The sequence below is a fragment of the Myodes glareolus genome, chromosome 3, assembly GCF_982192425.1.
Source record: "Myodes glareolus chromosome 3, mMyoGla1.1, whole genome shotgun sequence".
Taxonomy (NCBI): domain Eukaryota; kingdom Metazoa; phylum Chordata; class Mammalia; order Rodentia; family Cricetidae; genus Myodes; species Myodes glareolus.
Genome location: NC_142028.1, coordinates 128486129 through 128512130, shown reverse-complemented (window position 1 = coordinate 128512130; position 26002 = coordinate 128486129). Strand labels below are relative to the sequence as shown.

At 48.4% G+C, this 26002-nt stretch overlaps 2 protein-coding genes and 1 long non-coding RNA gene across 5 annotated transcripts; 1 reads left to right on the top strand and 2 right to left on the bottom strand.

Moving 5' to 3' along the window:
• Positions 1–1687: 1687 nt before the first annotated feature.
• Positions 1688–4611, bottom strand: Hdhd3 (haloacid dehalogenase like hydrolase domain containing 3). Its single transcript, XM_048459159.3, has 2 exons — positions 4461–4611; positions 1688–2636 (listed from the first exon to the last, which is right to left on the bottom strand). The coding sequence occupies exon 2, from the start codon at positions 2501–2503 to the stop codon at positions 1724–1726; it is 780 nt and encodes a 259-aa protein (XP_048315116.1). The 5' UTR covers positions 2504–2636; positions 4461–4611; the 3' UTR covers positions 1688–1723.
• A 6903-nt stretch (positions 4612–11514) lies between these two features.
• Alad (aminolevulinate dehydratase) lies at positions 11515–22851 on the bottom strand. Of its 3 annotated transcripts, none has more exons than XM_048459155.2 (12): positions 22696–22851; positions 16784–16969; positions 15939–15989; positions 15340–15436; positions 14481–14616; positions 14293–14376; positions 14116–14204; positions 13524–13579; positions 13354–13441; positions 13165–13251; positions 12811–12940; positions 11515–11655 (listed from the first exon to the last, which is right to left on the bottom strand). In XM_048459155.2, exons 2-12 carry the CDS (start codon positions 16894–16896, stop codon positions 11594–11596), a joined length of 993 nt encoding a protein of 330 aa, XP_048315112.2. In that variant the 5' UTR covers positions 16897–16969; positions 22696–22851; the 3' UTR covers positions 11515–11593. The 3 variants fall into 3 exon arrangements, with proteins under 3 accessions (XP_048315112.2, XP_085542225.1, XP_048315113.2); XM_085686099.2 differs by having other exon boundaries at positions 22692–22713; XM_048459156.3 differs by lacking the exon at positions 22696–22851 and adding an exon at positions 19051–19268.
• Positions 19364–25017, top strand: LOC125416260 (uncharacterized). The gene is made up of 2 exons (XR_007236829.3): positions 19364–19473; positions 22447–25017. It is a non-coding gene; the product is annotated as an uncharacterized LOC125416260 (long non-coding RNA).
• The last annotated feature ends 985 nt before the right edge of the window (positions 25018–26002 follow it).

Sequence of the window (26002 nt, the reverse complement as noted above, 5' to 3'; positions counted from 1 at the left end):
ACTGCCTGACCCTTAGGAGTCACTACTGAGTCATCAGATCCAAGGCAGACAGATCCAGAAAGGTTTCACCAGTCTGAAGAGCTCTGCTGTTGCCTGGACGTGGGCTCTGTTAAAAAAAAAAAAAAAAATCTAGGGACAAAGTCACCCTCTTCCACTAGTATCCAAAGGCCCCATGCCATGCCTTGACCACCAACTCAGGTGCTGTAGCAGTGTTCAGCTCACAGTTCATGGTGGGGCTGTTGCAAACACACCTCTTCCCCTGCCTGTCCAGATATTACCCAAGCTTTATTCCCTGGTGAGATACTCCTCCAGAGTCACTGTTGTGTGTATCCGAGCATATATACTCATGTTTATCTGTGCTAATAGCCCATGGTATCCCGTGTGCCCAGCAATGAACAAGTCACAGATTTATCTAATAGACAACATCTATATAGGTAAGACAGGAAGGAAAATTGAATTGAAAAAAAAAAATCAGCCAGGTGTCATGGCCCACACCCATCCCAGCACTTGGAAGGCAAAACCAGGAGTTCAAGGCCAGCCTGATCTACAAGGCAAGTTCTAGGACAACCAGGACTACACAGAGAGACCCTGGCTTGAAAGGCAAAAAAATTCCACTGCACTGTCTCACATGACATGGGTCCCTGTCTATTTGTAACCCAGTGGTTAAATCAATAGATTTTGGAGTCAGGCAGGCCAAATTTGGAATCCAGGTTTCCTCACAAGTGTGACCACAGACAGATTAAGCCCTGGATCTCAGTTTCTTCATATATAAAGTGGGGGTTATGCCACCTCTGCCCACTGAATAGCTTTGAGGTAAAAAAAAAAAATTTAGTGGGCTGTGTGTGGTAGCACATGCCTTTAAGCCCTCTGGGAGGCAGAGGCAGGTGGATCTCTGTGGGTTCAAGACCAGTCTGGTCTACAGAGAGAGTTCCAGGACAGGTTTCAAATCTACACAGAGAAACCCTGTCTCAAAAACAAAAGAAAATATTTATGAGGGTATCTGTCGCAGGGCAGGCACAAGCCAACACTGTCCTTCTTAGAACAGTTATACTGCCCTCCTCTCAGGGCTGCCAGTGCACAGCGTTCGTGCTGTATGGCCAGCACCCTGGCTCTCAAATCCATCAAATCCTGAGGTTCCAAGGTTGGGAAGGGGATTTCTGTTTCAACTTCTCTGGGCTTTTTTGATTTTGTGTGTTGCACAGTGGGGTTTCAGACCTCCAGTGACAACAAGCCCTTGCTGTAAAGGTGGGGGAGAGAGAATGAGAATCTATCTAGTTTGAATGCAGGGCCTCATAAGGCAGACAAGTGCTCTACCACTGATCCATGTCCCCAGCTCTTAGAAGAGAAGGCTGATGGAGGAAGATCATGAGTTCCAGGCCAGTGTGGACTAGAGTGCATTCACATCAACCTGGTTGTGAGTAGGGTCCCTCCATGGATAGAAAGGACAGAGGGAACTGGCGAGACGGCTGGGTGCATAACAGCACGCGCTGCACAAACTCTGTGATCTCAGCCCAGTCCCCAGAACCCATGGAAAGATGGAGAGACCAGAGTCTATACAATTAGCCTCTGACCCACACCCCCCTCCATAGAATAATAAAAAGGGATGGAGGTATGAATGATGAGCAAGCTCAAAGACTAGGCTACTGCCAAGCTCTTGCTGTTCTAGGATCAGAATAGTTTATCGAGGTAGGAGAGGGGAGAAAGAATATTTATTTGGTCCCACCTACTTCCCCGTCAGACTTGTGACAAGAGGGCTTGAGGCCTCCAGAAGGTCAAGGGCAGGCAGGAGATGGGACAGAGAGAGTAGAATATGCTCTTTAGGTACAGAATCTCTGACTGAGGAGTGCAAAGGCTCTGGACCTACCACCAGGAAGCTGTGCATGCCCACAGCCCGAGCCCCCTGGTAATCGCAGGGGTAACTATCCCCAATATGAGCTGCTACTGCAGGTTCTACATGAGCAAGTTGCAAGGCCTCGTGGAAAATTCGTGGGTCTGGTTTAGGACAGCCCATTGCCTCAGAAGTCAAAACAAACTCAAAATGTTCTCGCAGGCCAAGGCCTACTAGGATGTCCTCTAGTCGTCGGTCAAAATTGGAGATCACAGCCAGCCTCAGACCCCGCTTGCGGCACTCCTTCAGGGTAGTCTCAGCCCCCTCCAACACCTGCCAGGTGGAGGGACTGCTGAAGTCCTCATAGAGATGATCAGCAACGGGAATAATGGCCTGGGCATCTGGGACCCCTGCCAGGTGGAAGGTGTGGAGGACCAAGTCCTTCCACCATTGACGGGAGGTAAGGCCACAGTTCTGGCCATAGTTGGGAAAGTTGTGGCTCTGAGTTCGGTATGCCTGTCCAAAGGCTTGTTCCAGGGCTGTGGCATCTACCACCAGCCCATGGGCCTGGGCCTTGCTGGCATATTCCTCCCCAACAGAACGGCGGAGCTTGATCAGGGTATCCTTTATATCCCATGTCAGAAGACGTATCTGCAGCCGGTGTGCCATGGACATCACGGTCACTGTAGGGTTCCAGATCAAAGAAGACACTAAACTGGTTCAGGTCTCCTCTACGCTTCCCAGGCTGTGTAGGTCAGAATTGTAGGCGGACACGAGGCACTTTGGAAATGCCTTTCAGCACAAGATCCTGGAGTGAACATTGGCAGGTGAGATGGACCCTGATGTTAGACACTTGGGTCAACATTCTGAAGGACAAAGTTCATGTCCTGAGAAATTACTCTCTGAACACCTGTGACTCTCACCCAACCCCTCAAGATCTTGAGGCTGGAGCTAGAGCTGCGGCTCATTTGGTAGAGTGCTTGCCTAGCCTAGCATACAGAAAGCCTGGGTTTGATAGCCATACCGAATAAGCTTGGCATAGTGGCATACATCTATAATCCCAGCGACTAGGAGGAGGAGAAGGCAGGAGACTCAGAAGTTCAAAGTCATCCTTGGCTACATAGCAAGCCTGAGACCAACCTGGGATGAACTTGTCTCAAAAAATAAAACCCAATGAAGATTTTTCGACTAAATGAAATTATTTATGCATTTGCTTCAAACCAAATTTCTGGGCATCTTATGAGCCATATGTTGGGGAAGAAGACAGATTCTAGCCCCTGTGGCATTCCTAGGCATCAAATGATAAGGGTTTCTTTGTAGACAAATAACTACAAAGCAAGCATAATGAAGTCAATATGTAGCACGAGGCTGTAAGTCCAGAACCCAGTCTCTGAGCTCAGGACATTTCCTTAGCAGATGAAGTTCTGGGGGCCTTGAGGCTGGGCAAAGTATACTGCTCCAGGTGGAGCTAAGCTCAGCTACACAGCTTTGTAGGTCAAAGTTGGGAAGCAGTTATGATTGCTATTATCTGTATGTTGTATTTTGCCTTCATGTAAGTACACCTCAGTCACATTTGGTGCCTGTAGAGCCAGAAGGTGTCAAATCCCCTGGAACAGAAGTTTCAGACAGTTGTGAGCTGCCATGTGTGTGCTGGGAACTGAACCCAGGCCATCTGAGCCATCTCAGAGCCCATGACACTGTTAAAATTATTAGTAAATGTGATCCTTCTTTGAAGACCCGTGCTTGAGTATGCCTGACTTTCTCCTGACTCTCATGCTTAAGCCTATATTAAAATATCATTAATAAGATCTCCAACTTCATCAAAAAACCAAAAACCCTATTAGTAATGTCAAAAGAGAGGACGGTCCCTGGTCTGATGAGCAACATGGCTGGAGAGGGGAGGATGGAGCCAGTGAGGGGTGGTTACTTGCCTATGGTCAGTCAGTCTGCAGACACAGCCAGGATTAGAACCCAAGTGTCCAGACAGGGCTCCCTTCCACTGGACTTTGATTACCTATATTTATATTCTTTCAAAAATTGGGTTATGCTGAGCCTGTACAGGGTGGGACAGAAGACAGTCTGTTCCTACCTGGCTCTGAGCTGCTAGAGTTTGTAATAACAACTGCCACCGAGGCCAACCCAGGAGGGCAACTGACCCAATGCCCAGACACCAGTTCTCCGCCCGGAGTCAGAGACCGATTGCAGCTTTCTCTCCCAGACAGACCTGACTGCAGACAAAACTGTCTCTTTGAATCTGAGGGGGCCGGATTCATTCAGAATGCAGCCAAACAGGCGCAGATAGAGGTGCGAGTAGGGTAGGGCGCTTAGAGAAATGTGACAAAGAGAAGGATTTAAATTAGCTTGATAAAGGGAGACCACTTTAAAGGTCTTACTGCTCAAGTGGGTAGGCCGAGGCCCAGCCAGGAACCTGACTACATCCTAAACAGCTCGGGACACCTCTGGCTCAGCTATGGCCCAGGGAAAAAAAAAAAAAAAGGTGTAGCAGGGGTAGGGGCTTCCAGGCAGGCCTGACCACCCTGAAAGCAGCATGACCCGGGCTCCAGCGTCCACCGCTCGGCTGCACAGCGCCCCCAACGGCTCAGCGGCCCCCACCCCGGGGCCCACCACCTACCTGGTTCAGAGAAAGAGACCAGAGAGACAGCGGCTGCTCCACCGGCTCCACATAGACGCAGAAGCGCGCGACCCGCGCCGACTTGACATTGCTTCTCGCCCCACCCTGCTCTGGGCGTCACCAAGCTCCTCCCTCGTGCCGGTCTCCGGTCTTTGTTCCTTCCGTTACCCCCGTAGCCTCCCTGCTCCCGGTCCCACGCTGTCACGTCGTCCCCCTGCTTCTCAAGGTCACAATCTCAACCCGTGATTCTCTCAGCTTTTCTCTACCCCGCTGCCCTCCCCCGCCCGCGTCCCCACTTCCCACATCCCAGGAATGGGAACACCCGGGGAAGTACCTAGACAGATTTGGGGATTTGGGTCTCGGCCTGTCTCCCCTAGTGCTTGTAGTGAGGACTCCAGCAATGCGCTATTGCTAAACCTCTGTTCTGAGAGACCCCAAAGGGTTCTAGAGAGAATTTACTTGTCATATCCACAGAGGTCATTGAGGCAGTAGGTAGGGGTCCTCTGCAGTAACCTAGACAGTTTTAGTTTCGTTTAGTTTTTCGAGACAGTACAGGGCTTCTCTATAGTTTTGGAGCCTGTCCTGGTACTACCTTTTGTAGACTAGGCTGGCTTCGAATTCACAGAGATCCGCCTGCCTCTGCCTCCCCAGTGCTGGGATTAAAGGTGTGCGCCACCACCGCCCGGCTAGTCACTTAGATTTAAGATAGGGTTCCACTATGCAGGTCAAACTGACCATGAACATCTCTTGCGTCAGCCTGCTAAGTGCTGGGATTATACACACGCCACCACTGAGTTTGTCTAGCCTAGGTAAGGAAGAGTCGTGTTTTCATAACTGAAACACGTTTATCTTAAAAAAAAAAATAATGTCCGAAGCAAACAAAGCTGCACCCTCAACTTTGTTGATTCGCCAAGTGCTAAGCAAGCACCTGTGCTCTGTGCCTGACCCATTCATTCTTCACTGAGGATACAGCAGTTTCCTGCCTACACGAACATGAAAGAACAGGCAAAAATCAAGCTAATACATGAAATGCACTCTAAGTGCAGCCAAGGATTTTGGGAGAGGCACTTCCCACTGCTCTTTACTGTCCTTCCTCCACCAACACCTCTTAAAACATGTTATCTCCTGGTTTTCTGTGGACTTTGAATGAACTCGACTTGTTCTCACTGGGCCTCAGAAAACAAAGTGCAAAGTCATGGATCAGACGGATTTTGTGTCACAAGGGTAATTCTCAGATATGGAGGTAGGAAGGGTAGCCAGGACATCAGAGTTCCACCTGTTTCTCATAGAATCCAGAATCCCTGACTGTCTCATTTCAGGGTCACCCCAACTAACCCTTTAGGTTTAGATCCCAACTCTTCCACTCTGGGGACTAGACAAAGTAACTTCCAATAGAATCCAGGCTAACTTTAAGTGGATTTCCAAGATAATTAATGTCACCTGTCATTCCATATAGCTCTGCACATGAAGACGGCCTGACAGACCACATAGAAGACCTCTGAGGATTTATGAAGATTCATTTTAAATGGATGTTTAAGAATTTTGTTTGGGGTCATATACCACACAATACAGAGCCACCACACCACACATCTCCAGAGAGTGTCAGTGTATATCTGCTCACCTTGATTTAACTGTTGGCCCTCCAGAATCTGCTAGGTTTGCTAGTAGCAAATACAATTAATAATAACGAAGAAATAGTAGCTGCAGGTGTCACCAGTGTCCTGGGGTATGACAGGAAAGATTCTGATTGTTTCTGATACTCTGTATCTAGCTTCTTTTGGATTTGCAAGTTCCAAGGTAGGTACACTTGGCCAGGTAGCACACACCGGCAAGTCCAGTTAGGAAGGCAAAGCAGAAGGGTCACTCCAAGTGTCAAGCCAAAGGATCCCTTCAAACAGACAAATAGTACATGGATATGATTTAATGAATATGTTCTCATCCCATAGCTAAATTACAAAACTCCCCTGACAGTTTCAGCCTTTTGTTAGTTCATTCTATGTCCTCTGGCTTGTTACTATGTGAATGCTAGCTCGGGCTGTTTTCTTGTTGGGAAATCAAGTTTCTTAGATGAAACATTTCCCTCCATGAGAGCTCCTGTTGAAGACTAAGGAAACGCAGGCAAGGGCACACCTGACAGGCACACATCTCTTATTACTTTTAATTTTCATTTACTTTTTAAAGTTTCAGTCAAAACACACAGGAAAAAGTATATATGCCTTTAATCCTAGTACTCAGAGGCAGAGGGCAGACTGGTATCTGTTTGAGGCCAGCTTGGTTTACAGAACAAATTCCAGGACAGCCAGGGCTACATAGTAAAACCACATTTTTTTAAAGTATGTTTTTGAATTTTAACAGTATGTATACCCTACCCAGACACCCCCCCTCCAATCTAGATGCCATGAGCAGGTCTTCTTTCACTTGCTTATCTCTCAAGTGAGAGCAAAAACTTCCACCTTGCCCCCTTTTGAGATAGGATCTCACACAGTAGCACAGAACTATGTTGTTGCCCTATTTCATCCACAGCAATCCTAAATGCTGAGATCCAAGCCTGACCCACTTCTTTATGTGCGTGGCACTGGAACTGAACCAGAACCAGGGAAGTGCTCTTCTTACCTCTGATCTGGGCTTCTGGTTTTTCGAGACAGGGTTTCCCTGTGTAACAGTACTATCTGTCCTGGAACTAGCTCTTGTAGACCAGGATGACCTCAAACTCACAGGGATTCACCTGCCTCTGCCTCCCGAGTCCTGGGATTAAAGGCAAGCGTCACCACTGACCAGTTGTGTTTTTAATTGTAATCTCACTTGTTTGTGAGCTGTGTAAATGGAACAGCATGGCAGGCACATTCTTGTATCTTCCTTTGCTTCTAAGTTTTATTAATCCGCATCACACTGTTCCTTTTCAGAACTGTAACATTCCATAATCAAAATGGAATACACCTCAATGCTGATGGCACTGGGTTAGTTCGTCTGGGATGATCACACATATTAGAAAGTGTTATGAACAATTTTCTCTTGGGTTGATCTCCAACATTGGCTTATGATCCTCCCATCTAAGTAGCTGAAGACAGCAGGCACATGTGAACCTACTAAGTGTGTCTCAGAGAACACCAGTAAATACTTTTGATAAGTACTTAGGTGTGGCAATCAGGATACCCTTGTTAAGTATGCCTCCTTTCAGTAGTTTCTGAAGCGGCTGTATTAGTAACTACAGGTCTCTTGTTTTGCCTTCTCAAAAGTATCTACCTTTCAGTGTTAAAAAAAAAAAAGGATTTATGACACCTCAATGCTCCCCACCCCTTTGGTGCTCATGCATGTGATTTGTGAGTTATGTTGCATGGGATAGCCTTGAACTCACAATCCTCCTGCCCCAGGTGTCCAATGCTGGGTTTATAAGAATGTGCTACCACACTTAAGAGATGAAAAATGTAATGTAGCAGAACGAAACAGAAGCTGAGATCAATCCCCCTGCCTGCACAAACTGACAAACCAGTCCCAGTGTGCTTACAGAATTATATTAACTCTCGCACACACACACGAATACCAAAGTGGGCATGTGGTAGTCAAGAGACATGTTTTGGAAGTTAATTCTCTCTTTTCAGTGGGTGCTATGGATTGAATTCAGGTCAGGCTTGCAAGACAAGCATTTAGATCTGTTGAGTCATCTCACCACTTCCAAGAAGTAAACCTTTAAACTTACTATTTTGGCTTTTGTTCTGTTCACTAATTCAAATACAGAGGGTACGTTTTGACAGATTGTTGGATCAGGTTTGAGGAAGTGACACCAGAGGATCATTGGTACAAGGGTCAGGGCCTTGCCAGCCTTTCATGGGGCAGCTCAACTAACTGTGTTGGCCCTCGTAGTTCATAGTGAGTGAACCAAATGGCAGGCATGTGACCAAGCAGAGCAACCACAGCTCTTCTGGCAGGGAAGGGACAGAATGGTTCTTTCTCTGAGATTACAAATCTTAGGGATCCTTTTAGGGTTACAGGGTTCACATTGTTTACTCGGAAGGCTTATCTACAGCAATAAAGTCTACACAAGGCCAAGAGTAAGTCTTTGACCCAAGGACACATCTGGCCTTATCAAGATCTTGGTGTGAAAACCAGTTGAGCAGCTTTTTCTATTTAACTGTTTTAGCCTGCAATCAAGCCCACCAGAATCTGGTCCGCCATAAATCACAGGCCCTTCCTGTGTGGCTGGTAGTCCATGTGGGACAAGGGCTGGAAACCCATGGTCTCCTCTCTGGGGAATTAAGTAGCTGATTAAAATGCCCGTCAAACAGACAAGCTACAGTCTAAACTGGCCCATTTGAGAACAAAAAACCAAGTCTTCTGCCTAGCACCCAGCAGATCTGGAAGGCTGATAACATGCCTCACCAGACTGTGAAAGACAGGTGCAGAGCCATAGGAAGACATCAACCTTTCCAGATGACTTTCAGGTCCTTCATGATTTTAAAAAACGACCTTCCCCTGCTGCTGGGACTTGTCTAGAAGTCCTGGCAATCATCCTGCTAACTTCATAGGCACAATTGCCCCTCCTACCCTAACCTCCTAGATGCCCATGATTGCTTTCTAAAGATGTAGATGGCTGCCACCAAGTGGACACTTTAGGTGACAAGACTCCAGGGGGCACCACTCAGACTGACACCTGAAGGAAAATGGGCTCCTGGGCCTTCCTGCCATGCCAAAGTTGACCACACACATGCACCAGCCATACTGCTTACTGGAAGGTGTCAAGAAGTGGTTGAAAGCAGAGACTTTGGAGTCAGATCAGAATGCCACATCTAGGTTTCTTTGTAGCTGTGGTCTTACCCAGTTCTGTCACAAGTATACGTAGCCCCGGAGGAGCTACTTATTTAAGAATTATATAAGAATCCCAAGCTAAACTTACCTTGAACCTGTTTTCTCCACTAAATGGCCCACCTGCCATCTAGACAAGTAAGTTCATCTCTCATGCCCAATTTACCTCCTAAATACATCTATGGTCACTTAGCCCACACAATCCAAACATCTCATCTGTACCATGTCATGGTGTTAAGAGAAAATGCAATATGGTCATTCTGCCAACATCCTTGGAATAGAGTTAGGGAAATGTGACCTTGAACCCGTGTGGTTTGGCCTGAAACTCCACTCTGGAGGTCACCTGCTTGTATCTTTCCTGGCATGCCAGCCACTCGTCCTGTGCTCATTTAGCTTTGGGTCCCAGGAACTTTGCACAACAGTTCTTTCCCTAGAACACTCTTGCCCAATTCTGTCTCAGTTGTTCATCCAAATATTGGTCCTTCAGGGAACTGTTTTCTGACCCTTCAAAGGTCAGGGCCTGGGGACCTTCACACTTCACATTGTGTCTGCTCAGTGTCTACAATAAGTTCCTGGATAAATCAGTTAACATGTTGCACCTGAAGGGCAGCACATCTTCTGGCTTTCTGCACTGACTTGGTGACAATGGCTCTGGGATGGCCTAGGAAAGCCATCCCTAACACATGAACCATTTTACCTGGAGAAGAGCTCAGAGGTGGTGGAACATGCCTAGGAGATAAGACAGTTCATTTCTAGTCTGGTATACTTTTGGCTCAATGATGGTGTGTCTCAAACTAGTGATCTAGGCTCAGGCTCCCAGAAAGGGAATGTTTAGGACTCTTAAGATCTGATTTTGCAGAGAACCTAGACAACAAAGAGGACCCAATGAGAGACATACATGGATCTAATCTACATGGGAAGTAGAAAAAGACAAGATGTCCCGAGTAAATTGGGAGTGTGGGGAGAGAAGTGGAGAAAAATACATAGCTCAATAAAAACAATTTTAAAAATCTGATTTTAGAGGCTACCTTTCACAGGGTGAGAAACAGGAAGATCAGTTCTTATAGGTCAGTCACAGCTCTAAATGAAAGTTACCAAGAGTTAGGACCAGCCTGACTTCAGAAGCTGCCAGTTTATAACCCAGTAATTCTACATTTTAAAAATGGATTTCATTTCACTTTTGAGTCTGAACTGAACTTGCTTTGGTGCTAGTGAGGACTCTGAAGTCAGGTGAGCTGCAAACTAGCCCTAACTTTCATTAGTGGCAGTGTGTATGTCACATGTCAGATGAACTGATAGCAGCCGGTGCTTAAGTTGCCACAAAGACACCCTTACTCCCTTCCACCAAAATCTCTAGTCCTCTTTCCAGATTCTCTCTCTCTCTTTCCCTGTTTTTTCGAGACAGGTTTCTCTGTAGCTTTGGAGCCTATCCTGGAACTTGCTCTGTAAACCAGGCTGGCCTTGAACTCAGAGATCAGCTTGCCTCTGCTTCTGAGTGCCATTACTTCCTAGCTCTTCAGACTCTCTCTTGAAGGGCTAGAAGGATAGCTCAGGGGCAGAGGTGAGCATTCAGTCCTTAGTGGAGCAAATCAAACCAAACCAAACCACCTCAACATCTTTAAGAAGGCTGTCATTAGATGCCAAATAAAATCTAAAGTCCCTGCCAGGTGTGGTAAGCAATCGCTCCAAGCTCCAGCCTGTTATCCACCTTCCTCCTGGACTGTCCTCCAGTCCTGTAAAACTCCCCGCAAAGGGGTCTCTGAGGTCTCAGCTGAGGGGCAGCTTCTATGTCTTGACCCTTGCCTTCTAAGCAAATATCACTTCAAAACTGCTTTGTTATATCTTATCTGACTCCCCTTTCTCTGACTAGAGACAAGCTACTGTGTGTCCTGCTGCGTCCAGATAGCCCTGGGCAGTTCTCAGAAACTGTCGTGTATGTGTGTGTGTGTGTGTGTGCACACGTGTGCACGCGCACATGTGCTCGTGTGTTGGTTGCATCTCCTGCAACCAGGAACTCCCTCTGCTTCTAGGATTTGATCCTCACTAATGCATAAGTCTTCTTTGAGGTTCAAGATCCAGCTGCTCCCCTCTCGTCACAAATCCCAAGGCCTGTGCCTAGGGCTTCTGGCTCCTGCCAAGCTGAAGCCACACCTCAGAAGCAGGGAGATGGGAAAGAGAGTGGGAGCTCAGCACGTTGGCAGGGCCACCCATGGTGCTACACCCGCCAACAGCACAGGCAGGAAGACGGCACAGGCACAGTTCAGCAGTGGCCTTTACTTTGGTTTCATTCGAGGCCCAAGCAGCTCTGTCCAGATCAAATCCTATGCTCTCCATCACTCTTCCTTTAGCCACTTCAACAACTGCGGTGCAAAGTAGGTGATGATAATGTCGGCACCTATACAGAAAACAAAAATGAGAGGGTTATGACATTAGCACACTTGGGAGAGGAGGGCCAGGCAGGGAAAGGCCACCATGGAGAGGCACAGCATGGTGTCACAGCCCAAGACTGAACCTGGCTGCAGGCAGCTCCAAACACTCAACAAGTCATTCTCTTGTTCTGGGGTCCGATTTGCTGATGTGTGATATGTGCAGGCAAGCACAAGCCTGAATGTCCTAGCTGGTCTGGGGACATTGAGGCCCAGATTACAGACATTTATTCATTTATTTCTAGCTGAGGTTCTTTTTCCTCCTGCCATGTCACTGAGATCCAGCCAGGGCTGACCTAACTATCTCCTCATGGGTTTCAGTGATGAGCCTCAGTTCCCAATTTTTTTTTTTTTTTTGAGACAAGGTTTCTCCGTATCTTTGGTGGAGTCTGTCCTGGAACTAGCTCTTGTAGACCAGGCAGGCCTCTGCCTCCTGAGTGCTGGGATTAATGGCGTGTGCCACCACCGCTGGGTTTCAATTTGCTTTTTTCTTTTCTTTTCTTTTTTTTTTAGCCATTCTGACAGGTGTTAAGATGGTGTAAGGTGGTATCTTAAAGTTGTTCTGATTTGCATTTCCCTGATTGCTAAGGAAGTTGAACATGACCTTAAGTGTCTCTTGGCCTAGAAGAGGGCACCAGACCTCATTACAGATGGTTGTGAGCCACCATGTGGTTGCTAGGAATTGAACTCAGGACCTTTGGAAGAGCAGGCAATGCTCTTAACCACTGAGCCATCTCTCCAGCCCTCAATCTGCTTTTTTTCTATGGACCTTTCTGGTAAGTGGGGATAACAGGTGTCTGCTGTACAGGGTAGTCAGAGTATACACTGCATATTATCTCAGGCACTCCTCAGGACAGTACGTCCCAGGTATCTTATCCCAGCCTATGGACAAGGACCCCAAGACTGACAAAGCGGCTTGCCCAAGCTCTCACAACCAGGAAGCTGTATGGCGGTCCTATTTCTGTCATCACTGCACATTTTTCTGCCCTTCCTCATACTCTTCTTTATTTGTGCCCAGTGATCCGAACTTCTGGGCAAAGAATCCAAGCTTCTCAAGACTTTTGCTTTCTTACATGGGCAGAGTGCCCATCAGGCCCTGTGACACAAACCCCACCCCTGCTTACCAGCCCTGCGGAAGGCAGTCACAGACTCCAGTACAGCAGTCCTGAGATCAAAGGCCCCAGCCTGAGCTCCGTGCCACAACATGGCAAACTCTCCTGACACCTGGTATACCGCGAGGGGGAGCTCGGGATGCTGCAGAGAATGGCAAATGGATTCAAGTGACTGTCCCTTCCTTCCTGCCCAGTCTGAATAATCACTGCCCTGAGGGCCCGTCCACAGCTGAGCCATGGCAGTACCGAAGCAGGGGTGGGAGAGGGCTCCTGTTTTTGGCTCAGAGATTGATTCTAGAGCGCCCCCCATCCCGGATTTAGGGTCCACTATAGGGGACAACCTCTCCCACCCTACATTGTCCTTACCTTGTCCTTCACCTCCCGCACCACATCTAGGTAGGGCAATCCCGGCTTCACCATGAGCATGTCAGCTCCTTCCCGAATGTCCCGGGCCTAGGGATAAGGACCAGGTGTGGGTAGCGCCTGAGACAGGGACGGGACAGGACAGGACAGGACAGGACAGGTGGGTATGGGGCTTAAGTTCAGATCACTAACGACTGCACGGAGGGCCAGGCCACGGGCTCCAGGAGGCAGCTGATAACAGCGGCGGTCCCCAAAAGCTGGGCTCGACTGAGCTGCATCCCTGCAAAGAATATCACAATGCTGGGATCCAGCGTCAGGAGACTGGGCCAGGAATTTAATATACCACTGTTGACGCCACTCACCGGAAAGGGCCATAGAAGCAGGAGGCAAATTTGGCACTGTAGCTCATCACAGAGACCTAGAGAGAAGACAATGGAGTCGAGGCTGAGTCAGCCCTTCCCAAATCCCAGGGGTGAAACAAGGGAAGGCCCTCAGGCAGGAATCAAAGGACCTATAATCTAGTCTCTGAACACTAGGCCTTGATTTCTGAGGCTGAGGTGGAACCCAAAGGCCTCACCCAGCATCGCTCTCAATTCTGAGATGCACTGTATGTACTGGTTTGCGTGTGGGTACGTGTGCATGCACATGCATGCGGAGCACAGACAACAACGGCAGCATTCCTTAGGTGCTGTCTACGGTTTCTGAGATAGGATCTCTCACTGGCCTACAACTTTACCAAGGGTAGTAGGCTAGCTGGCCAGCAAGCTCCACCTCACCATCACTGGGATTATACACATACACCACCATGCCTGCTTTTTACATAGGTTAGAAAATCCGAACTCAGGTCCTCACACTTGCAAGCAAGTGTTTTACTGACTAAGCCATATTCCGAGGGCTAGCCCAGGCCCTCTCCTTCCACCCATCCTCACTCCCCTCCCTGCCCTTAGGTCATACCCTGTTGCCAAGTCCATGTTTTAGCAGGGCAGTCTTGATGGCTTCGACACGTCCGTCCATCATGTCTGATGGAGCTACAACCTGACATCCTGAGGGACAGAGGGTGACCTTCAGAATTCTGGATCTTTCTTGCCCACATGCCAACTCCCCGTCTCTGCTACTAGGGCACTCACTCACCTGCCTTGGCATAGGCCAGTGCTACCTCTGCCAACCGCTGTCGGCTTTCCTCAGCTAGGAATGCTCCTTTCTCACTCAGGAGGCCTGGGAGACAAGATGGTGGATTGGGAGTGCACCTTGGCCCTTGTCTGTCCCCACCCTGGGGGACAGCTGGGCTGAGACAACAAGGTCTGTATGCAGGAGCTCACCACAGTGACCATGGGAGGTGTAGGGGCACAGGCAGACATCACAGGCCACTAGGAGGTCAGGGAAGGTCTTCCTCAACAAGCGGATGGCCTCAACAGTTGGGGAGTCCTCAGAGTCAGCTGCAGAGCCCTGTTCATCCTGGAGCCAGGGGAAGGACAAGGTGGTACGTCTATTACACACGTTTTCAGAAGGTAGCCCGCTGTCATCCCACTGAAGACTGGAGAGAGGCGCTGGACTGGCCCCATTTACGGAGCACAGCAGAACCACCCAGTAAAGCTGTCACAGTCCTACTCATAAGCTTCCTGACCTGGGGTCAAAGGCAAAGAATACAGCAATGCTATGGCCCCCAAAGCCTGCCCAGAGCAGAGCAAGGCCACAGTGAGCATAGCGCTCCAGTCCTACCTCCCTCGGGCTTCGTCTTTCCTTCCTTCTTATATGTGTATGTGCATGTGTGTGTCCACATGCGGAGACCACAGGCCAAAACTGGGTGTCTTCCTCAATCACTCTCCACTTCAGTTTAATTTTTTTGTTTTGGAAGCAGGGTCTCACTCACCATGCAGTTCTGGCTGGCCTAGAACTAGCTGTATAGACCATGCTGGCTCTGAACTGAGAGAGAGGCTGCCTGTCGTATCAATCTCATGCTGGGATTAAAGGTGTGCACCACCATGCCACAGGTCCCCAATCAGGCAGACTGGCTGTCCCGCAAACCCCCGGGAGCCCCATGTCTCTACCTCCTCAGCATAGGAGAACAAACATGGGTCTTGGGACTGAACTGAGGTCCTCAAGCTGGAGCGGCGAGCTCTTTACCAGCCCAGGCGCACCCAGTCCTCACCTCCCCTCCCTCACTCTTCCAGTTTTCACCTTGGGAACTCTGCTGGGGACACCGAAGATCAGGACAGCGCGCAGGCCTGCTTCCACCAAAGGTCTCAGCATGTCCTCTAGCTGGTTTACGCCGTACCTGGGGAAGGCCAAGGAAGCCGAAGCCCTGGGGGAGCAGGTCTCCTGCCCAGGCCTCCGCACCTTTCTGTTAGCTCTGTGGAAACACACTTGCTAGCATGTGAGAAGTCCTCAGTGCAGAGCCAAGCTGTGTAGGGCACCAGGAGAGTGCAAGCCCCACAGTCCAGGACCAGGTAGTAACATACCCACCAGAGAGACGGGCAAACTGGGTCACAAACAGCAGAGCTATGCAGTTAGCTGTGGCAGACTCCGTGCCTTTTACTCAAGTCCCATCTCAAGCTCAGTTCCTGCCTACAACAGCCTCTGCCACAATGTCTCTGATGGTGGGATGCTTGTCACTTTATGAGGTTGCTTCCATACTAGCTAACAATTTACTCTCCACAAAATCCTTCTTTCCAGTGTCTTTCCATATCTGCTACCTGTAAAGTGTGCTTCTACTTCCTGGCACCTGCACCTGTGAAATCTCTCCTTCCACCATCCCCGCCACCCACCATAACCCCTACCTGGCCACTCCTGGGAGGCTGGCAATAGGCTGGACATCATCAGGAATATCCCTACAAGAGTTGGAGAGGGTTACGGATTACTGGTTGTGTGACAAGGATGGATGGGGAGCTGGGAGAGGATGAAGGAGCAGAGATGGAGGGAGGAGGTGGGATGTCTGATCCCCCTGCCTGGCCAAACCCAGGCCTAAAATAGTAACAGGAACAATAATAGCGTGGCAGTAAGAGCAAAAGCACTGAAAGACTTAAACTCCGAGTTCAGAGGGTCCTTGTGTCTTAGCCTAGGTACGTTCTAAGGGATCTGAGCCAAGACGTAGCATCTCCTTTAGCTCTTCACCTGGATCCTGTGTGGATTTACCCAACAGTTCTCATGTGCTAGGTAGTGTTCTAGGTACTGATAAGAGCAGTGAGCCAGGCAACAATCCCTGCCCTCCAGAGTTGAGACGCATAAGGATGCCTTTTTCTTCCTTGTGAAGAGGCCAGGACTGCAGACGCCTAGCACAGTACCTGCTATGCAGTAAGCACTCCATAAATATCTTCTGTGGTTGCTAACAATTCTAACTGCTTGACAGTTTTTAACAATGGTCCCTTAATGCACACATAGCATTTGATTCAGATACTTCCTCCTCCTCTTTTAACCACCAAAGCTCTGGAATGGCAAGGGTGATCTTGACTTTACAACTGGAGTGACTAAGTTCTTTTCAGAGCTTGTATGATTCCAAAGAGCATAGTCCTCAACCTCACAGGCCTCTTGAAAGTCTTTTGTTTCACCGAGAGCCCACTAAAGTGGGCTTCCTCCTTCCAACAGGACTGCCTGCTCCAGGTCTGGCACACTGCTGGGGACTCACGTGACAAAGATGGGATAGATGAGGCTGGAGGCACTGATGGTGGAGGCAGAGGCCTGCCAGGTCCGCAGCAGTGGGTGGAAGTAGCCGCTGTGCAGTACGGACTGGTGATGCATGGTGTGGGCCGGGGGCACAGGGCAGTCTGCTAGACGGACTCTAGGCTCCGGGGTGTCTGCTGCCGACTCAGCTCTGTGGGGATCAACAGGAAGCATAAGACATGGCTGTGCCAGGGTAACATTCGGAGGACAGTTCTTTCAGGTTTCTGCCTCCCCTCTCTCCAGCCTCTGCATCTTATAGTATGGTTTTACCAACTGCTGCCCCTCCAGAACAAGGTAAGGCAGGGAATCCTGTAGAAGTTTCAGAGAAATTTCAACCTAATGATAGCAAACCAGTTTTCAGGGGCTGAGAGATAGCGCATGGTTAAGAGCATTGGCTGCTCTTCCAGAAGACCTGGGTTCAATTCCCCAGCACCCACATCTCAGTTCACAACTGTCTGTAACCCCAGTTCCAGAGGAACTGACACCTACACACAAACATGAACATAGACAAAACACTAATGCACATACAAAATTAAATAAAAAATTTCTAGCAACTTTAAATTGTATCTTAGTAAAAAATCTGAAGATTAGAAATAAAAGAGAAACAGAATGGATTCTTCCTTGTACATATTTTGAGAAGTACTGTTCATTGCAACATTTAAACTTCATTTAATCCATAAAAAACACCCATGATTAAGGCAGATTGAGAGGTTAACTTTTTTGTTGTTTTTTGTTTGTTTGTTTTTTCAGACTTGTTTCTGTAGCTTTGGAGCCTGTCCTGGAACTAACTAACTAGCTCTTGTAGACCAGCTGGCCTCAAATTCACAAAGATCCACCTGCTTCTGCCTCCTGAGTGCTGGGATTAAAGGCATACGCCACCACCCGGCTTTTTTTGTTTTGGGAACTTTTTTTTTTTTTTTTTAATGTGGTGCCATGGATCAAACTCAGGGGCTTTGCATATGGGACGCAAGGATTCAATTACTAAGTTACAGCCCCAGCCTTAGTATTTTGTGTTGATTTTGAGGTAGGGTTTCACTATGTAATTCAGGCTGGCCTCAAACTTGATTGGCAAGTATTTTAGATAAGCAAAAAGAAAAATGCCCTGGAATTCTGCTGGCAGTGCAAAGTACTGTTAATGCCTTGGCACATGGACTGTGGCACGAGGCACAATGTGTTCCAAGATCAAGTACTACGTGCATGACTGGACAGAGGGACACACATATACCTCCCCTGTACAGTGTCCTCTAAAGAGCTCTTACAAACAACTGATCCTCCTGCATCTAACCCTCAAGGCCTAGGAGATGTGATTCTCAGACTCTGTGAACACCAGGCAAGCGCTCCACCAGTCCAACTGCTTGTTTTGTGATGGTGCGCTCCTCTCTCCCTAGGCCAACACTCTGCACAGCCTCTCCCTCTCCCGCCGTGGCTTCCTTCTTGCCCACTTCACAATGCCTCTTATGGAACAGTTCTTTGTGGCACTGGCTTATCTTGCCCTAGTTAACAGAGCTTCTACAGGGCAGGGGCTGTGATGAATTCAGTCCTCCCTCCCACACCACGTTCTCCCCACACATGGACTCTAGCACAGAGCAAATATTTCATCACACCGAGCACAAGACAAAACTGCATGCCTCAAAAGTGATATACACCTGAGGGAAGCCTGGGTGCCACATTGTTTCAGGAGCACCTACTGTGTGCCAGCCCCCTCACACGTGCCTTTTCGAAGTCATGGCTAATCCTGGGTGGCAGGGCTCCTAAGTGCATTGCAGAGCCAGGCAGCCCAGGCCTACATGATCCTGGGACCCAAAGAGGAGGGCAGGAGAGCTTGTAGCAGACAGGGCTTGGGGTCTCTTCTGCAGGATGTGTGAATCTGGCGGGGGCAAGGTGAGTGAGGATTACTGTGGACTGATCTGAATACTCAGGGATCTAACAGGGGCCACGTGACAGAGGTGGAGGAATTCAGACAGGGACGAGCATTCTGAGCAGCAAATAGGGTACTGGCCTGAGCTCCGACCCAGGGGACAACGGAGACAGGGACGAAGCAGGAAGAGGGTAGTGGGATGAAGGGTTGGACAGCTAGTCCATTTTAGACGTTTCCTTTTGGAGATACCCTCTGGCTACTAAGCCGACAAGTTTAAGAAAAAAAAAAAGCCACAGAAAGTGGAGGCTGATAGGCTTGAATCCCTGGCTCTTCAAACAAAAGAAATGTCCAGGACCAGAGGGGTAGGTACTTACCTAAAATCCTGCAGCAAATTAGAAGAGGAAACAAGTCCAGAGAGCTGGAATCCTTCACTGCGCCCTGCTGTGTTTGTTTCTCAGTCCTCCCAACTAGCTCAGAGGCCCATCTTATCCCATCGTCCTCCTTGGTAGAGCTGGGGTTATCAGGAGCCACACAGGACCAATCCTATCACCACACCCTTGGGTGGGCCAGCCTCATCACAGGACACGGGAGGCCTCCTTAGAGATGTCACACTTAGCACACACGAGTCTATCTACCCACTTTGTGCAAAACTTGGCTCTTATCTGCCAGGAGTTAGCTGAGAGGTAAAATTATTTGCTCAAAACCATATAGCCAGTTAGTGATAAAACCAGAATTTGACCTTGTTCTGAGCTCCAGCTGGTCTCCTTCTACGGACACTGATCTACTGAGTCCAGCAGGTACAGAGCACTGAAGGTAGCCCTTTAGCTCAATGTTTAGTGATTAGGAAATAGAAGCTAGGAGAGGTTATGGAACTTGCTCAATGCCATTGTGGATTGGAGCCAGATTTTGAAACCAGGTGCATATTTGGATTCATCTGCCCAAGAACTATCTCTGTAGCAGGGCCTGGCTTCTGGAATCCACACCTGCATTCCCTGGCTCTCACTCATCGCCTGTAAAAGCTTAAGCAAGCAACTGATAGGCCGTCTGCCTGAAAGTAAAACTTGGAGGGCCACCTAGGAGCTGTGTGGTTCTCCAAATTCTACTTCAGGGTAGCTGGGAGCTATGGGGTGGGTGTGTGTGGGGAAGAGGTGTGGGCGGTGGGAGCTATGGGGGGAGGAGTGGAGAGGTGTGGGCGGTGGGAGCTATGGGGTGGGGGGGAGGTGTGGGCGGTGGGAGCTATGGGGGGGAGGGAGAAGTGGAGAGGTGTGGGTGGTGGGAGCTATTGGAAGGAGGGAGGAGTGGAGGGGTGTGGGCGGTGGGAGCTATGGGGGGGAGGGAGGAGTGGAGAGGTGTGGGTGGTGGGAGCTATGGGGGGGAGGGAGAAGTGGAGAGGTGTGGGTGGTGGGAGCTACTGGAAGGAGGGAGGAGTGGAGGGGTGTGGGCGGTGGGAGCTATGGGGGGGAGGGAGGAGTGGAGAGGTGTGGGCGGTGGGAGCTATGGGGGGGGAGGGAGGAGTGGAGAGGTGTGGGCGGTGGGACACTACAGCAGCTTCTGTTTGTTTCTTGTGGGACTGAACTCCTGGACCCCTGTGCTCCATCACTGAGCTACATCCCCAGCCAGAACAGCACAACTTGGATTGTTTTAAATGTTGAAGATTTTATGCCTAGGAGTATTTTGCCTATGGGCATGTATATGCATCATGCACTGCGGTGATGGCAGAGTTCAGAAGGGTATAGACAGATTTTTCTTGAGGCTGCCAGCTCACAAAAAAGACACGGAGACTTGTTATTAATTATAAAAGCTTGGCCTACAGATTATTGTCTCACTAGCTCTGATAACATTGCTGCCACATGGCTAGCGGCTTTTACTCTGCGTATCTTGCACCTTCTGCGTCTGGCTGGTGACTCCGCCTCTTCTTCCCAGAGCTCTCTCTGTCCAGAAGTCCCTGTTATACCTCCGGCCTAGCTGTATAGCTTTCTATTAAACCAATCACACTGACACATCTTTACATAGTGCAATCAAACATCTCACAGAAGAAGGGGCTGTGGGATCCCCTGGAACTAGAATTACTTATGGTTGTTGAGCTACTATGTGGAGTCTAGGAACTGAACCCAGGTCCTCTGCAAGAGCAGCAAGAACTCACTGAGATTAAGAGTAATATCTTTTGCCCAGGTTTAGGTTTTTATTTTGGCTGTAACCAGAAAAAAACTGAGAGAGATGTCAGTATAAATTAAAAATAAAAAGAAGAGTCCTATGTAACCCTTCACACTTGGATAGGAGAAATGAAGGATGGAAGGAAGCTGGCTCACACAGTGGGCGAGGTTCCCGACTTCAGTCCAGTGCCCTCCACAGTCTGTCACAGCAGGTGTTTAATTTGAGTCCACTGGTGGAGAGGTGCCTGGAGTTGCTTCTGATTCATAGAAGCAATTCTAGATCAAACTTTTCCTGAGATATCCTTCAGAGTCTGGAAGATTCTCAAACAAGGGTAGGGCACTTTCCCCAAACTCAGGGAGTTTGCAAACTTCAGCTTCAATCCCATGCACTAACAGGAATACAGGACTATAGGGACCCAGCTCACCTTCTCCCTCATTTAAAATAGCCTCCCTCTGCTAGCAAGCTGCACGAAGTGGACAGAAAGAACCGTTTCTGGGTCAAACAGCCCAGAGTTGACTCTAACTTTGGGCAAGGTCTTTTAGATGCCCCTTTTTAAAATCTAAAATGTGTTGATATTATCAAGTCGAGCAGATAGCGATGAGGTGTGACACCAGCAGCACAGTAAGCTAGGGTGAGCACACAGTACTGTGTGACCCTGCACTGCAACCAAGTAAGGATATACATTCCAGCCAGTCCTGAGGAGAGAATGGGGCCTCCAGCAGCATGTGCTGGATAAGAAGGAAGAGAGTCAAGGGAGCTTCATGGAGACACTGCAAGACAGCTGTTTTCAAAGACCATAGAGGTTTCACCTTCCTTAGGAGGCGATGTCCCCTAACCTTGGAGTGAGACTGCCACCAGGTGTGGCTGAGAAAGAGCTTCAGGGCCTGGGCTCCCAGGCTGTGCCCCATGGAGGATTCCAGAGGCTGTGCTCTTGGCATAGATAGAGGTGAGCTAGTGCTAGTTCTGGCAGGCTCTGCAAGGGTTGGGGAATAGACACCTCAGGAGGGCCAGCTAGGTGGAAGGTCCAAAGCTGGGAAATCTGAAGCATTCTCAAAACGGCCCAGAAAAGGCAGCTATGGGCAGTCGGACCTGAATAGCTGCCACCTGCCACAGTATTAGGAGGGATCAGACAAAGAACTAGACCTTGTCTAGTCTGCTGCTTAATCTCCCCTGCCAGGGTTTAGCCATTTCACACCTGGAGTTGCCTTTCCCAGACTGCTATAAAATTCTGGCTGGGAGCTTCCACATCCAACAATGGTAAAACTGAACTCTGAGGAGGACAGAAGAATAGAGCTCATACAGCAGGTCAGCTGGAAATCTGGCCTAAAATTCAGGAGTCCAGCAGCCCTCAATTCTCACTATGGCCTTTGACACTAAAAGGACAGAGTTCATACATGATATTCCCAGCAGAGATGAGCCGACTGGGAGGGAAGAGGTTATGATCTAGACCTGACCACTGCTGGTAGCTGGAAAGTTAAGTGGGATTTAAAAGGCTTGGGGGCAAACTCTTGTTTTCATATGCTTGACCTCTTGTCTTTTCACGTAGTAAACTGGGGCTTCAACTGACCTCAATGGGTTGTTGTACTGACTGAATGAGCAGATTGTTTCCCCCCCAGTTCTCCAGCCTGTCAGACACCTCGCGCTCCGTGAGTACCCCCAGCGGCCTCGGAGAAGGGAGGCGGGTGGAGCCCACTTTTGAATCCCCAAGCCTGGGCGCAGCAAGACCGTGTAGCGGTAAGATTCCGCCCACTCTAGAGGGTGCACCAGGATTGCCTCCGCCGCAGTGCCAGAGCGTCAGAAGCACAGTGCCATCCGGGATGCCCACCCAAACCACCACTTGCCAGAGGACGGGCCCGCTCACCTACCACGGACACCGCTCCCCCGCCGCCGTTCCACTCCTTACTCGGGCCTCTCCCGCTCTCTAAGAGAGCAAGTCCACGCGGGGGCGGGGCGACTCACCCGGAAGCGGCTCTCTACTGCCCGCCCCCACGGGCGTGCAGCCTACGCTCCCTTCAGGGCAGCCTCTGATCGCTGGCCTGGCCCACGCTCCGAGGGCTGGAATCTTGGCCAATCAGGAGTCTTCGGGGAGCCCGCGAGCCCGCCTACCCCGCCACTCCGGTCCACACCCCCTCCCACCTCTCGGGCCGCACTTGAGTGGGGGAAGGTCATAGCCTCTCTGGGCGGACCCTGGCTTGCCAGTCCGAACTCTCTGAAGAGTTCTCTAGGTTTCTTCTTACCCTCAGGTAAAAAACTGGCTGTTGCTCATTTTTTTAAAAAAAAACAATGTGGATGTTCAGGACGATAAAACACGTAATGCCTAACACAGCGGGTAAGTCCATTTTGGCGGATTGTGCACTTTAAAGTTGTTGCATTCAGCAGCAGACAGCCCATTTCAGACAAATTTATTACAGGGTAATTAATTATCCAGCCCTTGATCTGTCATGGGTTAAAAGATATAGACATTGAAAATAAAGAAAAGTAACCACATGTGACAGGGGTATCATGTTTATCTAAAATGTATACATTAAAATCTGACCAAGGAAGCAGACTGGTGGTCAACCCCAGCACCAGGAAGTAGAGACAGGTGGATCTCTGAATATGAGGTCAACTTGGTCTACAAACTGAGTTCCGGGCCAGCCAAGGCTATTACATAGTGATAAGCTGTCTCAACATTAAAAAACAAAACAAAACAAAAAAACAGACAACACGATTAATTTAAAAATTTAGCCAGGCAGTGGTGATGCAGAAATCCCAGCACTCCCAGGCAGGGGCAGGTGGATCTCTGTCAATTCAAGGCCAGCCTGGTCTACAAAGTGAGTTCCAGGACAGTTAGAGGTGTTACACACAGAAACCCTTCTCGAAAAACAAATTAAAAATCAAAATCAAACAAACAAAAACAACAAAAAGTTAAAGTTCTGTGGACGCTCAGAGCATGGAGTCAAGGGTTATGAGGCTAGGAACAAAGACTTGGGGCCGGTGGTGAGGCCGAGTGGAGGGAGGCGGGGGCAGTGAGAGGGGTGGAAATGAGCACCTGTGCAATGCTGTAAATGTGCTTAGTGCCAACAAATCTTCCTTTCAAAATGGTTAATTTTATCATCTGTGAATCTTATTTTGGATTTTAAAAATTCACTAGAAAATTTGGACGTAAAGGTGAGAAGTCGGATGAAGAACTGCACTCCTTGTAATTCTTCGGTATCTGAAATTATCCCAACTGAAGAGTCCAGGAATAAGAAATTAAAAATGTAGATTCCAAAAATAAGAATGTAGAAATAAAGAAATATAAAGTTATAAGTCTAGGAGAATGAGAACATACTATCAGCAGCTTTCTCAGCAGATCAAGGATCATTCATTCACAGTAAGCTATTTTCTCAGATGCTTGGGAAGCGTAGGTCATTTTACAACTGGCTGTTTTATTTACAAGGCCAGAGCTTCTCCCTACAAATTGAGAGTAGTGTCCTGGCCATCCTTAATAAACGACAGATGTGAACTGAGTTAACCTTTAGGAGACAGAGATATGTGCCCTCTGGGTTAGACACTGTCTCCGTTATGGAAAACTGGCACCACCATAGGAGAGGAGTAAGACTCCAGTTTACACCTGGAGGTACCAGGAGACAGTGGACAAATACAATGGTTTAATTGATGAGCTCTGATAATGGAGGTTGTAAAGTATGGCAGTTAGTATATGAGTTTTACCTTGAGATAGTGTGAAAAGCTTTCCCCTATCTTCTAAGTTGTCAGCCTAAGAGTCAGTTAATCCAAATTTATTAACCTTCTAGTATTACTAGCAGTCCCTTTCTGACTAATTGCTAAAGATATCTGTTTTCTCGCAATTAGTGACCTTCGTTGCAATCTCCTCTGAAACATATTTCATGATGGCTGCCTAGTTAGCCATTGACATTAGCACTCACTCCCCTCTTTAGGGTCTCTGCTGACCAACCCAAGGGTCAGGGCAAGGTTGTAAAACTTCCTTTACCCAGACCTAATGCTTGGTGCCCCTACTATAAAAAGTGGGTTCAGAAACCTGCCTTTTGCCACAGCCTAACAAACACCATCTCTGGCTGTGGTCTCAGCTAGCTGATAAGCTTCTGTGCCCCGCGGTGTTTTATTTTTATTTTTTATTTTTGAGTTTGCTTCTAGTTTTCCTAGGATCTGGTTTCTGGAATAAAGTTTGCTTCTGGTTTATTAGACTTGGTGGTGTTCTTATCTTTGCGTGACCCCCCCCCCTCAGACCCAACACCAACCATTTACAAAGTTTACTAAAATAAAAACAGAAGGAAGGCTAAAGGCCACTGGATCATGATCTCAGTAATTTCTTGTAAAAGAGCTTCAACTTCCTATAAGATAGGGGGCTAGCACACAAAAAGATTTTTTAAGTGTTTTTTATGTGTGAATGTTTTGCCTGCATGCATGGCTATGTACCACCTGCCTGCAGTGACAGAAGGTCAGAAAGTGGCATGGGATTCCCTTAAACTGTCGCTACAGACATTTTCAGCTGCCACGTGGATCCTGGGAACTTGACCCTGGTCCTCTAGAAGAGCGTTATTGCTGAGCCATCTCTTCAGACCCTCAAAGTAGTTTTGAATGAATTAGAACAAGAACTCTTCCACTGCCTAGATTAATGCTAGTGTCTGTGCATGAAGCACTCTGCTTAGAGATGAGAAACTTACCTTGGTCTGCTATTGTGTGCTATTGGCACAGAACGGCCTTATGGTGGTGACTAGATGGTAGGGTGAGTCCCTTACTTAGGCCTTGAATAACAGCTTTAACTATGGACTTGATCTCACAAAGTAATGTTCTAGGAAGATCTACTTGCTAAGTAGTATACATGGGATACTGAGCTCAAAGGAAGTCACAGGAGTCCAAATGGGACTCGAAGGCTAAGTCTAGCATGGTGCTCTTGGGAATGAAGAAAGGATATTAAATGACCATTGGGTTCTTTGTGAAATTTGATTTATAAAGTTGACTTAAGAACAATATAGAGTTGTGGTTAAGACCTAACAGAGGTAACAGAAATGCTACTTGATAGGAGTTAAGAATTAATACCTGGCTAGGTGGTGGTGGATCAAGCCTTTAATCCCAGCACTGGCACAGAGGCACTGGAGCACAGAGGCAAAGTTCTGTGAGTTCAAGGCCTGCCTGGCCTGGTCTACAGAGCCACCAGAGTTTGGAACA

Bases quoted from the DNA above. Each gene is read 5' to 3' on its own strand.
- Hdhd3 (XM_048459159.3), bottom strand. From the start codon at position 2,503: ATGTCCATGGCACACCGGCTGCAGATACGTCTTCTGACATGGGATATA.
- Alad (XM_048459155.2), bottom strand. From the start codon at position 16,896: ATGCATCACCAGTCCGTACTGCACAGCGGCTACTTCCACCCACTGCTG. The intron at 14,205-14,292 runs GTGAGTGAGTGC...TCTGTCCCTCAG, and splicing joins ACTGGCCTATGCCAAGGCAG to GATGTCAGGTTGTAGCTCCA. The intron at 13,252-13,353 runs GTTAGTGATCTG...CCTTATCCCTAG, and splicing joins GCCTGGCCCTCCGTGCAGTC to GCCCGGGACATTCGGGAAGG.